This window comes from Camelus dromedarius, chromosome 15 (assembly GCF_036321535.1).
Source record: "Camelus dromedarius isolate mCamDro1 chromosome 15, mCamDro1.pat, whole genome shotgun sequence".
In the NCBI taxonomy this organism is placed as follows: Eukaryota; Metazoa; Chordata; class Mammalia; order Artiodactyla; family Camelidae; genus Camelus; species Camelus dromedarius.
Window position 1 is genome coordinate 46013491 of NC_087450.1, and position 15680 is coordinate 46029170.

The following is a 15680-nucleotide window of genomic DNA, read 5'->3' on the forward strand; positions in this document are numbered from 1 at the left end:
TTATGAGTCATCTCAGAACATTTCTGTGAAATGGATCACTTTGTTTTTAAGTTACTACCCTCTCCTGGCTCAAATAAAATCATGAGCTACCTAGATCCAATATACTGAAATTGTTATTCCCATAATATCCTGCAATACACATTTTTCTGCTTTCGATTTGTGGCGGACACAGCCTACGATAATCCCCAATGAGTCAAGCCTTTGTATAGTCAATACCCTCCTCTTGATGGTTCATTAGCTCCCTTGAGGGTGGAACCTGTGACTTGCTTCTAACCAACAGAATACAGCCCAGGTGACAGATGCCACTGCCTTGAGAGACATTCTATGGTAATGTCAGTGGGCAGTGAGATCCCATTTCAGTGAATATTGTCATTTATATCTGCTAACAAGTCAGAGAGGAGAAGATGGTGAGAAAAGATAGAGAAGAGCCAGAGCAGCGAGACAAGAAGCAGCAAATCATGATGATGAACAGGTTTGCTTGCTAGACTTAAACAATCTATAATAAACTCCAACAAGAGATGAGAAGGTAAGGAAAAAGGAGGGGTCATTCAGTGAAGGAACCTGAAATCCTTGCTGAGGAATCTAGATATCAAACACATGATAAACACATGGCAGGTACTGCATGTGTTTCTTAAATTCTTAAATCTTAAAGGTTCTTAAATAGAAGAGTGGTATTTGAAAATATTTACTTATTCTTCCTTTCCTAAAATATACTTTCTCTTGACATAACCTCCTGGGGCATGAGTATGTGGGTATATGTTACATGCCACTTAATGTTCGTAAGTACAGAAGTACAAATGAGATAATATATGTAATTAAATGAGATAATATATGTAAGGTAATGCCAGTGAATGCTATATAACTGTCTGTGGTCATTATCATTTCAGCATTTATGATGACACTGCTCTTGCCATCACAACTTTTCTTCACTAAGCTCACCAGGCTCGCCTGCTCCCTCACACACCTGCCACTTCCTTGTGCCTCTAATTTACCACGGTCTTCCCAGTCTCAGTACCTAGGTTCCCATCAGTCTCTGATGGAAACATCTTTCCCCACTCTCCCTTATGCACCAGGCAAATTTTTATTCGGCAGAGAACTTCTTGACATTTAAGCATTACAGCAGTTAGAAAAACAAGCCATCGTCAGTGAACTGATATTTCAGAAAGTAGTTAAAAAGCAGATTCAAGATGTTTCTTCCAAATAGCACCTAAAAATGGAATAACCTTCTACCTACCACTTAATCTCTCTCTCACTCTGCAGAAGTTTCCCATCCATTCTTCTTTCTCTCCTTCTGAAAGATTCCTCTGTCTCTGCCAACTGCAAAAATTATTCTTTCTATGAGACATTTGTAAATCTATATCTAAGACGACTGAAATACTATTCAAGCCTTACTAATGTATGTGCAGGAGGGAGAGGCCAGTTCCCCATATCTGCTCAAGGAGACCAAGGCACAACTAAAGGTAAGTTACGCTTGAATTAACTGTAACAGGTCCAAGTAATGCCATAAATGACATACTATATTGCAGTCAGCTTGCAGTCATAATAAGTGAAAATCAAAAGATCAGGAATTTTTCATGTTTCCACTGTGACTCCTGAGGAAAGTGTTCCAATCTTCGAAATCACTGCAGAAACATTCCTCTAATGAAGGACAGGTCATCCTCAGAAGATATTTCTCTAGAACATGAAGTTTTCTTTGTTTTAATTCCAAGTCCACAAACTATGCCTCCACATGGTCTCATCCAAGAGAAGTTCCCTGTGCAAAGGTGACCGTTAACCTGCCAGATTCAGCACCATTTATCATTTAAATTATATTTTTTACTTCTGTTCTGTAAGGATCAATCTCTTAGGAGTTAGGTTACTCGTGAGATATTAACAATACGCCCTCACTGAAATATCAAGATTAAATCTTAGACTCAACAAATGTTAGGTGCCGTTATTACCAAGGGTACCTTTCTAGAGGTAATGCCTCACACAATGCCTACCTCAGTGACTGCCATCACTATCTACTTAGTCATCCTACCAGAGCCTGAGTCATCCCAAACTCCTCTCCTGCTACTTCCAGCTAATCAGTTACCATGTTCTGTCAATTTCAGATCTTAAATCAAGGATCACAATCTCAAATGTCCACAGGGATGAGGCAAATAAACTCAACAAAGCAGGCCTGCATGGAGCACGGGGACTGGTAGAGAAATGGTGCACAAGAGCAAACGCCCTTTTCAAAGACAGCAAGCACTACTCAGCTTCAGGAGCTTCTTGTCAGGAGGAAGTTCAGGGCCTGTGTCATCCACTATTTTGGTTTTTCAAGAGAACCCAGAAATCTGGGCTTTTATGGGGAAAATACTAATTTTTGAAACAAAGTCGGTGTGGGCCAGATTAAACGTATCTGCTGGCCAAGTTCAGTGGGCAGATTAAGCAGTTTGACCTCCATCTTTAGAAGCCCCACTCCCCTTTTATCCTCACTGCTTTGATTCAAGCCTTCCTCATTTCTGACCCAGTTTTATGCAGGAGGATCCTAAAAGGTCTCTAGATCACCCCTACCTCTACCACCATCCATTCATTTTCTAGCTGACAGGGTAAGCTTCCTAAAATTAAAATCTGATCCTGAAGGGAGGGTATAGCTCAGTATTAAAGTGTGTGCTTAGCTTGCACAAGGTCCTGGGTTCAATCCCCAGTACCAACATAAAAAGCAAATAAATAAATAAACCTAATTACCTCTGCTTCCCCCCCAAAAAACTGATAATCCGATCCTGTTTAAAATTCTTAAGTGGCTCCCCAAAACCAATAGCCTTACAAGGTACCCAAGAAGCACCTAAAGTATTTGTTTAACATGAAGATAACAGCAATTTATTCAATCTGAATCCCCTAAAGTGCATCTAGAAGTAGGCTAAACACTGTCCCCAGGTGATTCTAATGCCGATGGTCCCTGGGCCACAGAAACAATGATCTACAGGGTAAAATCCTAAATTCCTTTACATCAATCATCCCCTTCTGACAGGGCCCCACCTCCCTCTCCAGTCTCACCTCTTGACACTCCACCACTAAGCCCAAACATCTAAATCTCATGGGTCTCAGAAAGTACTCTCTGGCCTCCACGCCTCTGCACTCACCCCACTGCTCTCTTATTCAGGGATGCTTTTACTCCCCTCATCACCTGGTAAGAACAGGGGCCTACTCAGCTTCCTCCTCTAGACTGAGCTCCCCCTTCCCCTCCATCCTCTCTCTAAAGTCTTTCTCAGCTGTATCCTCACTCCCTGGAGTTGATTCCCTCTCCCACAGCACCCAGCACTTACCTAACTGCATTTATTAATTATTCATATCTGTTTATTTCCTTGTCCATATACCACCGAACTGAGTTCCTTGAAGGCAGGAATTCTAGCCTAGCTTAATTTTGCAGCCCCAATGCCATGACTGACGCAGAGTGGGCCCTCAGTAAAGGCTGACTGAATAAACAAAATCAAGGGTGTTAACCAGTCAGCATTACCATCAAGATGTACACTGCCTCTCTTTCCTACCCGAAGTCACAATTCCTGTAATCAATTGGCTATTGTCGACAGCCAAGTTACTTAACTACCATAATAGCAGAAACCAACTTATCATAAAATTGTATTCTTGAAACCAAGAAGATATTTCACAGAACACCTCCTCTCTTAAGTGAAATGTTACAATTTGAAATTAGCTGCTACACTATCAGTTAAAACTAAGTCTTCCTTAGGTCAGATTAGGTAACCACAATACCTAATGGCGGGTAGGGATAGCTTGAAGGATGAGGGGAGGGTATAGCTCAAAGGGCTAGAGCACATGCTTATCATGCACAAGGTCCTGGGTTCAATCTCCAGAACCTCCTCTAAAATAAAAAGGCAGTATAGGAAGAGAGAAGGAATGATGAGGCTCAAGAGAGTGAAATTCCTCAACATAATTGTCTGAAGGTACATTAAAAAGCAACAGAGAACAATGGTGGCTAAACCCCTGACATCTTCACATTCAAAATACAAAAAGCGTCCAGGAGATGCACAGCTCCGTTTTACCACACTTCCAAAATGGTTTATTTTCTTTTAAACTTTCATTCCTTCAATAAATGTTTGTCAAATGCCTACTCTGTTCATGTGCTAGACCTTGGTCACATTGAATAAGAGAGCTACAGGCTTTGCTTCTCTCCCAGAGCTCATATCCTAACAGAGAAGGCAGACACAACTAATTATTCAGCTCTTTAAAAAGACTGGGGTAAGGCAACGAAGAACCCAAGCGTTAAGAGAGCATATAACACAGAATCCACCCCATGCTTTCTTCTGCACTGAAAATCAACTGTCTTTCAGTTTCTTACTACAGAAACCTAATTACTACTCTGCGTGTACACGCCTTTCAGGAGTTACTCTGAATAACTGCCAGGTTTCCAACTGTAGCTCTCAGATTTACCTCCAGGGAAGATGAAGAAATTAAACTGGCTCAAAAGTAATTTTCCCACCAGCTACTTTTTTAGTACAATCTTTTCTCTATATCTCTTTGCTGTAGAATATAGGGTCACATCAGAGAATAAAAATCTCTTTCAAGTGTTTTGGGTCTTTATTTATGGAATGATCTTCCTCAGACGCTGTTTTAATTCAATAAGCATTTATAAAGCACTCCCTGTCAAAGTCCACGCAATGGGAATGTATGATCTTCAGGAAGAAAAGGTTTCTTGGTACAATTCACATTCCAGTAATACTGACCACACAGATTTTTCCTTTGGGCACCTTTGGATTCATATTTTCTAATACGAACACAGTACTGAGTAAAGAACCTTCTGCTGGAAGAAGTTTAGGTTATAAAAACCTGTGCCCCGCTTCCACCACTTGTTTAAAAGAAGCCTCATTATAACTAAAATAACATCAACAAACTATATTTTAGTGAACACTGGACGCTTGCTAAATTGACCTTTGTTTTCCAGAATGATAGGAAATCTGCTGTCAGATTCAGGAAGTGAGTCAGATAACGGAAAAGGGAAAAAGACAGGAACGGAAAAATCACACTATTAATTTCCCGTAATTTAGGACATCCATCTAGTTGGAAATTTAAATCGAGGGAAGACTGCTTATTTTTAAAAAAAGTAGATTCTGTATTACAGACTCTGCTGCCAATTAAACAGCTATTCTCCTGGCACTCACCAAAAAGCCACAGCCTAGTAAGGAAAAAGTTTTGTACGTCAATATTTACAGTGCAGAAGAGACAACAGAAAGAGGGTAGAGCTTAAGGGAAAACAAGAGGTATCTGGGTTAATAAACTTCATTAGTGAAAGTTGAATAGCCCTGGACTGGGTTAAATTTCCACTTAAAATTTTAAGACCAGTCAGCACCTCAGTTCGCAATGGTACGGCACAATATTGCTTGAAAGCAGAGGAATATACTATATGATCTTCTAAGGTTCCTTATGGTTATCCCAATTCCAGTTTGACAAGATTCATTACGATTTTTCTCAGTTATTCATTCGTTCCACAAATGTTTGCTGGAAGCCTAATCACAACAGCCCTGTGCTCAGGCCATGGTGGTCTGTAAGACAAGTCTAACCACTCGAGGATTACATTCTCATGGGGAGACACCTAAAGAACTAATTCCATGAAGAAGCAGAGGTGCTATGAGAGCACACTTAAGGCGAAAGGGGTACTTAGGGAATGCTTCTCTGAGAAAGTAACATTTAAGATGTGAAGAGGAACATAAATGAGAGGAGCTACATTCCTGGCAGATGTAACAATACTATTTGAACACTTCCTCCCTGGAGCAAGATCTAAAGGATCGAAAAAAAGTAGATGGGGAAGATGACTCTTAATGCTGGGAGGGGTAGACAGTGAGTAGCAAGATATGAAGCTGAGGACACAGACGAGGGCAGACCATTCAGAGCCATGCTAATCATGCTGTGGATATTTGGACTTGATTCCAAGAGCAGTGGGAAGACAGTGGAAAATTTTAAGCAAACGAGTGACATGACCAGATGCACATTTTTAAAAAAAGATCACTATGAAGCATAGAGAAAGGACAGAAGGGCAAAAGTGGATGTGGGTGAGCAACCAAATAAAGTAGTATTGGATTATAACCCAAAGTGTAAAGTAAATGTCCATGAAGCCATACTGATATAGATAAATGACTGAATTAATATACATGGGGAAGAAAAGACAAATCCTCCAGGCAGAAGTCCCAATAAATTATGTTGCTACTCTGCCCTCAAGAAGGTGAAGCATAACTCTCCACTCCCTAAGTGAGGGCTGTGCATAGTGACTTTCTTCCAGAGAGTAACTATCCTGACAAACACAGGGAGGTGATCAAAGTCAATATTAACAGTAGTAAGTCTGCTGACAGAATGTACTCTTCATATGATGCAATGAGAGAGACACTTCTCTGTGGTCTTCCTCCCCAAAACCCATAATCCTTGTCTAACCATAAGAAGAACATCAGACAAATCCAATTGATGAACATTCCACAAAATATCTGACTGGAACTCAAAATTATCAAGGTTATCAAAAACAAGAAAAGTCTGAGAAGTGGTCATAGCCAATAGTAGCCTATGGAGACATGACAACTAAATGTGATGTGGTATCCTGGACAAGAGCCTAGAATAGAAGAAGAACATTAGGTGAAAACTAAGGAAATCTGAATAAAGTATGGACTTCAGTTAATAATAATGTGTAAATGTTGCTTCATTAATTGTGACAAACATACCATACAAATGTAAGATGTCAATAACAGGGAAACTGGGTGTGGAGTATATGGGAACTCTGACTGCATCTTTATAATTTTCTGTAAATCTATTCCGAAATATTCCAGAACTATTCTAAAATTAAAAGAATAAATTATATGTGGGGAGAGCGGAAGTACCTTTCTAGTTCAGGCTAAAAATGACGGGACACACAGGACCTGGTGATTCACTGGCTGGTGGGTGCGGTAGAGGAATCAGTAGTGAAAGTAACACTGGTAACAAAGGCGGAAAGGTTACTGCCCGGATTTCAGGCTTGGACAACTGACTGGATGGACAGTGGAGTCATTCACTGAGGAGGGAGCAGTGGAGAACAGTACTTGATGGGAAGTTAACAACCAGGATTTACTGAAGGCCCACTACCTACTAGGCGCTTCTCCAATTCTCACAGTCCTTTGGCACAGTGTAGACTATAATTTGGCCCAAAGCCAAATAAAGAAATTTGATTTTGGTATCAGGTTTGGTATCAAGTTTACATGTTTTCCAAAGCCCGCGCTCTTTCCACTACACAGCTCCAGTTCCTGCCTGTGCACATTTACTTCTCCCGCTGCCCAGGCGCCTCTTCACTGGGAGTGGAAGCGAGCGCATCAGCAGTACGGCCCCAGTAGTCACTCCCCGCTCCCCGGGCCTCATCTGCCAAATGAGCCTCTCCATCTCTGAAGTTGCGTGCAAGAGAGCCGGACGGCAACTTCATTAAAATGAAGACAATTAAGACACCACTGAACGGAACTGCATCACCTCTCAGGGGGCTAAAAATATTAATAATAACGAAGTAAAGAAGCGAAGACTCCTCTCGTGGAGGAGTTTCCCAAGGAAAAGGCAATTCCCCGGGAGGGTGCCGAGTCGGAGCGGCGGGCCTAGGGTGCTCGCACGCACCCCGACCCCAAAGCCCCAGCACTCGGCAGGACCTCCAGAGAAACTGCCGCCAGCCCGCCGGAGCCACGCGGCACAAGGTGACACAGACGGCGCCGGCCCCTTAGGCGCCTAGGAGAGGCCGGGAACCAGCGAGGAGAGGGGCGTCCGCGGGACCCGCATTACCTTGTACTTATCAAAGCCAGCCAGCTGCTCCGGGCTCACGTATTCGTAACCAGCCATGACGACCCGAACACCGAGCGCCCACTCGGCAGCGACTCTCCGCGACGAGGTGGGGAAACACGAGCTCCACACCGGCTGGGTAAGGCTGGGCGGACCTGGGCTGGCAAAGGAGCTGGAGGAGCCGGGCTCCGCCCACCGCGCAAGCGTAGCCGCCAGGGCCACTTCCGCCGCCTCCCCAGCGCGCAAGCGCAGCCCCCACTTCTCCCCGCCCACCGAGGGAGGGGCGCTAGCCCGCTCACGCGGTCCCTTCGCGCCGTCGCAGTCCAATCAGCGTGGATGGGGAACCACTAAGTCCCGCCTTCCAGGTCTCCTGGTCACTTCATTCGCTAGCGTCAAAATTGGTGAGTTGAGGTAAGGCAAGAGGGGAGGTGAAAGGTCAGTTTCCCAGGAGGCCTTGCTCTTCGTCCCTGGGGAGTGGCGTCGATTATGTGGCATCTGCGCCTGGGTAGAGATTTGGGGACACCTTTTTAGTCTTGGGAGGTAGGTGATTGCGTGCGAACCAGTTCAGCAGTGCCTCAGGGAAGAGGGCTTAGTTCTCTCAAGCCTTGACGTAAAAGCAGAAACAGAGTCTGTATCTAGCCCGCTTCGCCAACTGGCACCATGCGCTGCACGCAGTAGCTTAGTGAACGTGATTTGCCATAGAGAAGCCAGCTGAAGGCTCGGTGAGAGGCTTTTTGCAGTTAATAAAGGGGCGTGAAATAACATTGGAGACAAAGCCTTTGGGTCCGTTGTTTATGAACCTTGGACCGCCTCGCCACGCTCTGTCTGCTCTGTCACTTTGTTCCCAGTGAAGATTGACAGTGTCTCCGGAGCAGATAAAAAAGCTGATCTGAGTCTTTAGGGTTCCTTAAATGCTTTTGCAGGAAGTGCGTTTACATAACTGGAGCCAAATGTAGAAAGAACACTAAATCAATGGCTAGTGTGTATCAGCATAATAATAATAGTTGCTACCATTTTTTGAACGCCTTCTATATGGGGAACTTAACTTATCGCCAACCCCCCATAACAACACTGTGAGATGGAAGGCATTTTCCCCACTTAGCAGATCAGGAAGTCAAAATTCAGATTACCTAACCTGCCCAGGATCTTTAATTACACAGCTCGAAAATGGTCAACCTAACATGAAATGAGGCCTTCAGTATCAAAAGCCACCACCTAAGGGAGCCTCTGAATCTCTCTGGGACTCTGCAACAAGGGCAGTTATTTTGAGATTCCTTACATTCATTTATTCAACAGACATTTTCTGGGGATGCTTTATGTCAAGTGTATATTTCTGTGTATATCTTATCTCCCCTGGAAAAGCTTAAGATTCATGACCAGACAGCAGATAAGACAGCACCATGATCTTGGACTTTCCAACATCCAGAACTGTGAAAAATAAATTTCTATTATTTAAAAAAATAATAATGAAGTTTAAGGTTCTTACAAGGTAAGAACCTGCCATCATAATTGGTGCATGGTAGATGATCAATAAACTTGGGTGTCAGTTTCCCTCATTTGCCTAAGGGGAAGATGGTATTTAAACCTCTTGATTTTCCTCATGTCCTGTAGCCCAGCAGCTTGCAAACAGTATGTGATCAGTACATTTTGTTGAATGAAAGAGCAAAAATCTCTGATATGTTGTGAAGTGCATTGGAAATGTGAATCTCCTTTTAAGTAGGAAGTTGGCTTTAATGAAAGGAAAACTATGAAACCACCTCCTTGGACATAAAATTATTTCCTTTGTGCAGGTACTGTATTTAAATCCGATAAGAAAACCAAATTGATACATCTTTATGCTAAATAGAGTTTTAGATAATCTGTTAATTAGACTGAGGCTATTCTTCCAAGTAATACACTATAGATTTCCTGTTATATGTTTCTTCTAACTGCTATTAAGAGAAAAAAACCTCTTACCAAATGATTTTAAATATAAGACCCGTGCTTACCCATCTGAAATACAAACTTCATACTTGTAAAAGATGTTTAGTTAATAGTGACAAGCCATAAAATGTGACTAGAGTACAGCCTAATGATAGTTCATAAACTGCACTTAGTGTTAATCACTTCAAATGTACGCAAACTCAGAATTGCATTTCTGATTTTGTAAAATTTTTTTCTGCCTCTCTGATATTTTCTTCAAAAGGAATTTTTTTTCAAAAGGAGTATTTTTAAAAGAGCATCTTTTAATTTTGTGAAAGCAGTCACAGTTTGCTTCCTCTCTTCTGCGGAAGATTTTAACAAGTTTGAATCAATTATGAGTCAGTCTGAGAATTTCTATATATACATATTTATTGCAGTGTAGTCGTTTACAATGTGTCAATTTCTGGTGTATAGCATAATGCTTCAGTCATACTTGAACATACATCTATTCATTTTCATATTCTTTTCACCATAAGTTACTATAAGATATTGAATGTAGTTCTCTGTGCTATAAGGTATGAACTTGTTATTTATCTATGAGAATTTCTAAATTGAAACAACATAGAACATTGTTTATACTTTGATATCTGCCACGTACTGGCTGTGTGATCCTAGACAACTCACTTTACCTAACCTTGTTCTCTCTCTTTTTTTTAATGAACGTTAGACTAATCTCTAAGATCCTATTCATATCTGAAATGTAATTGAACTGTATCATTTAACTTCTCTAGGATTAAATCAACTGATCTGTAAAGTGATCGTAATTCTTGTCCTGCCTTGTTACATAAAGCATATGAAGTGATATGGTGTAAGCCTGTTAAATTAAGCCCATACAAATATATTATTTTTCCAAAACTCCATGAATCCTAGACCTAGGTGAGTTTTACCAGACACTCTCACCTGGAAAGGGAAAATTGTCAAGTAAGCAAATTTGCCTTTGCGAGTGAATCACCTTCCTGTTGCCTCTTTCTTGAATTCCATTCCAGCGCGCATTCAAGCCCAGGATAGCCCAGAGCTGTCAGGGGCCACTTCATCTTGGCCCGGCTGTTCCCTTCTATGTCCTATGCTGTCTTTTCCTTCAGCACCACAATACTGAGCATGGTTTATTATTGCCTTGCTTTCCTGGTTTGCTTCCTCATCCGTTGAAGCTTCTCTTCTATATCTCATACACTCAGTATCAGGCTTTTGGCCTTCCAGAATGATAATCATAAAAGACGTTTGTGTTAGAAACAGTCTTATCACCTTTGTAATATAACCTAGGGAAGAAAAGTTTTAATTCCTAGAATTCCTGTTCATCTGAAGTGAAAGAATATTGGATAAATGGAGATATCTAGAAAATTGGGAGTAAGTTAAGGACAAATATAGTTAATAACTCCAATATAAGTTATTAAAGTCATAAAAATGGACAAGGTTTCCTTAGGAAGCTTGTAAAAAGATACTGATTGGGCTTTTACTTTTGAATAATAACAATGCCTTACACTCATAAACTCTGATTCCCAAAGCAATTTGACATCTCACTAGATCATCCTAACAACTCTGCACCATGGCTGGGTAGCTGTTCTAATTGTACAGAACAGAACAACAAAATTACATATCTTGCCCAAATGTTTATGGTAAAACCAGAATAAGAGCACAAGTCATCAAACTTTTAGTTGACCATGCTTCTACAAGTTACCATGGTAAGATTTTAGAAAGAAAAAGAAAGGAAGGAAGAAAAGAAAGAAAGAAGGAAAGAAAGAAAGAAAGAAAGAAAGAAAGAAAGAAAGAAAGAAAGAAAGAAAGAAAGAAAGAAAGAAAGAAAGAAAGAGAAAGAAAAGAAAGAAAAGGAAGGAAGGAAGAAAAAGGAAGAAAGGAAGCAAGAGAGAAAAAAGAAAATTCAGAAGTTTTTAGTCAAGTCTGAGAGGAAAAAAAGTAGGAAAGAACTGAACAGTCATTAAGTTGTTTATTTTTTTAATTTTTATTTATTGATATTATTTGGGGGGGCGGAATTAGGTTTGTTTGTTTGTTTGTTTGTTTATTTAATTAATTTATTTATTTTTTGAGGAAGTACTGGAGATTGAACTTAGAACCTCATGCATGCTAACCATGGGCTCTACCACTTGAGCTATACCCTCCCTTCTTGTTTATTGTTTCTTAAAAACAAAATTCCCTGACTGGAGTAAACCTTAGGTTGGGTTTTGTCTGCCCAATTTTTGCTGTATTTTACATTTTTCAAACATAGTTCTACTAGATAGGAATGTATAGAGAACTCTATTTGAGTGGGTCATCAATCAAACTCTTTATCACGAAAAAGGGCTGCGCAGTGTACTGAGATGCAGCATAAACTAATGCTGCTTTGTACCTTCTTCCCACGTCAGTGGAGAAGGGTGTTATAATCCCACCAGCCTGTCAATGGTTTTCTGGTCATTTTTGTGCTCTTCACCTTTGAACACCAAATCAATGCTGTCAATAGTCATTCAAAACCAAGAGAAGCAGTGTAAAGGTTCGGAGGGACCTAGAGGCCGGGTGTGATATGATGTAAGAATAAAATCCAAACCCTATATATACTTGCCATTCTTGTTTTGAAAATGAGTGATTATTTCTCTTTTATATCCATTATTCATGAGTGTGAATGTTAAATAAAAGGAGGCTTATTTTTAAAAACTGATCTCTGCAAAGTTTTACACTGCACAAAGTCTTATTGTCAGCATTCTTTGAAGTTCTGATAGTGACTCAACCTCTGAATCTTCTGAGCAGAGAGAGAATTGATACCTCTCTTAAATACACATCCTTCTTCCCATTAGTACTACACTAAAATGGAAGCAGAACTCTAGGTAAACCAAGTACAAATCATTCAGGTGGGTAGCCATAGAGGCATCACCCCTATCATGCCTGTCTCCTTATTCCTGTTTGCCTCATCTAATGTCAGGTCTGCAAATATAACCAAATGTAATTTCCTTCCTTCCTTCCTTCCTTCCTTCCTTCCTTCCTTCCTTCCTTCCTTCCTTCCTTCCTTCCTTCCTTCCTCCAATTTTATATAGCCATGCAAGGGACTCCGTTTTTGAGTAGGGATCATTTTTGTCTTCATAAAACTTTGAGATCATTGGAGCTGAGACTGATGGTTATTTAGTGTTGGTGGAAGAGAAAAGTACTAGCAAAAAAAAAAAAAAAAAAACCCTGAAGAGTTTAAGAGAAGCAAGGAAAGTTTGCCATGATCCATTATCCTGTAAGAATCCTCAAAAACCTGGGGCAGGGGTTCAGGCAATAATTGCCAACATAGATATCTACTAAGTAAGACTCTGAGTTCTTTCCTCATATGCCCAACGCTATGCAGGCTGCTTGACCAACTCTAGCAGAAGTTAGAAAACAAGACATACAAATATGAAACAATGTGTAAAAGTAGCAGCGTCATTATCTCTTCATGTATCCTTATTGAACAGTAACTGTACACCAAATCCAGATACCATGACAGACCTTGGAGATACAAAGTTGGACAGCATTTGGACCTCAGGCAAGGAATAGTTATTACTCCATTCTGTGAATAACCAGCCTTATCCAATGCCCTGGCTCTTCATAGATGCGCTCTTTTGACCTTCCTCCCCTAACCCCTCCTCTCCTTTTTAAAAAATTCACTGTTCAAGTGTGAGATATTTTGTCTTAGGTAGAGAATTAACTTAAAGACAAGAAACAAATGGTTGGGATCAAAAGAAAACTAAGTAAACACTTTGAGATCTCACAGAGATTGACTTAATATTTTGATGAATAATCTAGAAGGGAGGGTACAGAAACAACTCTCTGAGTAGACTAATGAGACTTAGACTTTCATAACGAAATGCTGTATCAGCAGGCATAAGCTACAAGAGAACACACTTTCAAAAACTTGAGCAGATGTCAAAGTGATTTATTGCCACATAACAAATCACTCAAAACTTAATAGCCTAAATTAATAACCATTTTATTTACTCATAATTTTGTGGGTCAGCAATTTGGGCTGGGCCTAGCTGAGCAGTTCTGCTGGTCTTGTTGGTCTTACTATTCTAAGAGGGCATAAGTAGAAGCTACAAGGCCTTTCAAGGCTGAAGCTCAGATGTCACTCAGTGTTACTTCTGTCTCATGCTACCAGGCAAAGCAAAAATCACAAGTCCAGCCCAGATTCATGGGAAGGGAAACAGATTCCACCTCTTAAAGGATGGAATGGCAAAGTTACTTGGCCATGGGGCCTGCACAGAAGGATGGGAGGAATTACTGCAACCATCTTTGCGAACAATCTACCAATCCAGATTAGCTGCTAAAAGACAAGACAGTAAGTTTCATTAGGAAGAGATTTGGAAATCACTGAATTAGACTTGAATTATTTTAAGGTATTCAGAAAAACAATGGCAAAAAGAAATCAAATCAGTAGAACTTCTTATCACAAGGCTTTGTTTAGTCAACCTAAGCTGTCCCTTACTTCCAAACCTCCACTTACTCCTCAGCCCACTCCAGTCTGGTTTCCAGTCCCACCAGCCCCACTGAAATGGCTGCTTCCGGGCTCCTCCACTTTGTTCCCAAATCAAATGGACAGAGCTTATTATTTGACTTTTTATCAGCTTATAAACTGCCTACTGTTATTCCCTTGCAATACCCTCCTCCTTTGATTGAGTTACTCTTGTCCTTATTCTTCTCTTTCTGACCCTGACCCCTCTTCCCAACACACACACACTTGATCTCCCAGGAATAGGATTATTCATAAATCCTCAATCACTTCAGGCTGTACTTTTTGAAGCTTCTAGTCCTTTGTTCCTGTCTGGCTAACTCCCTCTGATTCTTCAAGATTCATCTTAAGTTTCTTTACCACCTGCCCTTACTAGGCAGTTCTTTTCCTCTGTGTTTCTACAGCATCCTGTGCATACTTCTCCCTTCATAATCATATGTTATGGAATTATCTATGTTCTTATCTGTCTTACTGGACTGTAAGTGGTTGGTGGTAATGACCGCATCTGTATACTCCTGAACCTAGCATAATGCCTCATACTCAATAAGCCCTCAGTAAGCTTTTGTTGAGTTAAATTGATACGATGAAATAAAGGACTATTCCGTGCTGGCAGCAACAAATGCTGTAAAACTCTTCATATTCAGTGACATAGTAATCCCACTTTGGAAGAATATATTTCCAGGAAATAATCCAAAAACAAAGAATCTTGTTGCAAAGATTTATAAGAAGCCATATTTATAATTACAGAGGGAAAATGCATGCAATCAACATTCCCAATGAAATAAGAACCCAAACTATAAACCATGGTAAATCAACGAGATAAAAATATACAGTCATTAAAAAGATAAATGAGTGGGTGCATAAAACATGGGGGGAAACTCCAGAAAATAACAAGTGTTGGCAAAGATGAGAAGAAATTAGAATCTTTATGCATTGCAGGAGGGATTGTAAAATGGTGCAGCTTCTGTGGAAAAATGTTTGACAGGTCTCCCAGAAGTTAAACATAGAGTTAGCATATGATCCAGCAATTCCATTTCTAGGTATATACCCTAAAATTTGTACATGAATGTTCATAGCAGCATTATTCATAATAGCCATAAAATGGAAACAACCCAAAGGTCCATCAACTGATGAACAGATAAACAAAATATGTATACACCTACAATGGAATATTATTCCCCCATAAAAAGGGGTGAAGGGCTGATACATGCTACAATGTGGATGAACCCTAAAAACATTATACTAAGTGAAAGAAGCCAAACACAAAAGGCCATATATTGTATAATTTCATTTATATGAAATGTCTAGAATGGGCAAATCTATACAAATAGAAAATAAATTAGTGGTTGCCAGGAGATAAGGATGAGGAGGATTGGGAATAGGTACTAACAGGTATGGGGTTTCTTTCTGGGGTGATGAGAATGTTCTGAACTAGATAGTGACAACAGTTGCACGATATTGTGAATATACTAAAAACCAAGGAAATGTACCCTTTAGAATGGTGAATTTT

General features: G+C 40.4%; 1 protein-coding gene across 7 annotated transcripts in view; it reads right to left on the reverse strand.

The window, feature by feature from the left end:
- The window catches only part of SELENOI (selenoprotein I), a 36955-nt gene extending 29012 nt beyond the window's left edge, over positions 1-7943 (reverse strand). For 4 of the 7 annotated variants that reach the window (XM_010991207.3, XM_064494672.1, XM_064494676.1 and 1 more), the window contains exon 1: positions 7759-7943. In XM_010991207.3, coding sequence (XP_010989509.1) covers positions 7759-7815 — 57 coding nt within the window. In that variant the 5' untranslated portion in view covers positions 7816-7943. The remainder of the gene's footprint in view (positions 1-7758) is intronic. The other 3 variants (XM_064494674.1, XM_031466716.2, XM_010991208.3) reach the window with 2 other exon arrangements.
- Positions 7944-15680: the final 7737 nt, after the last annotated feature.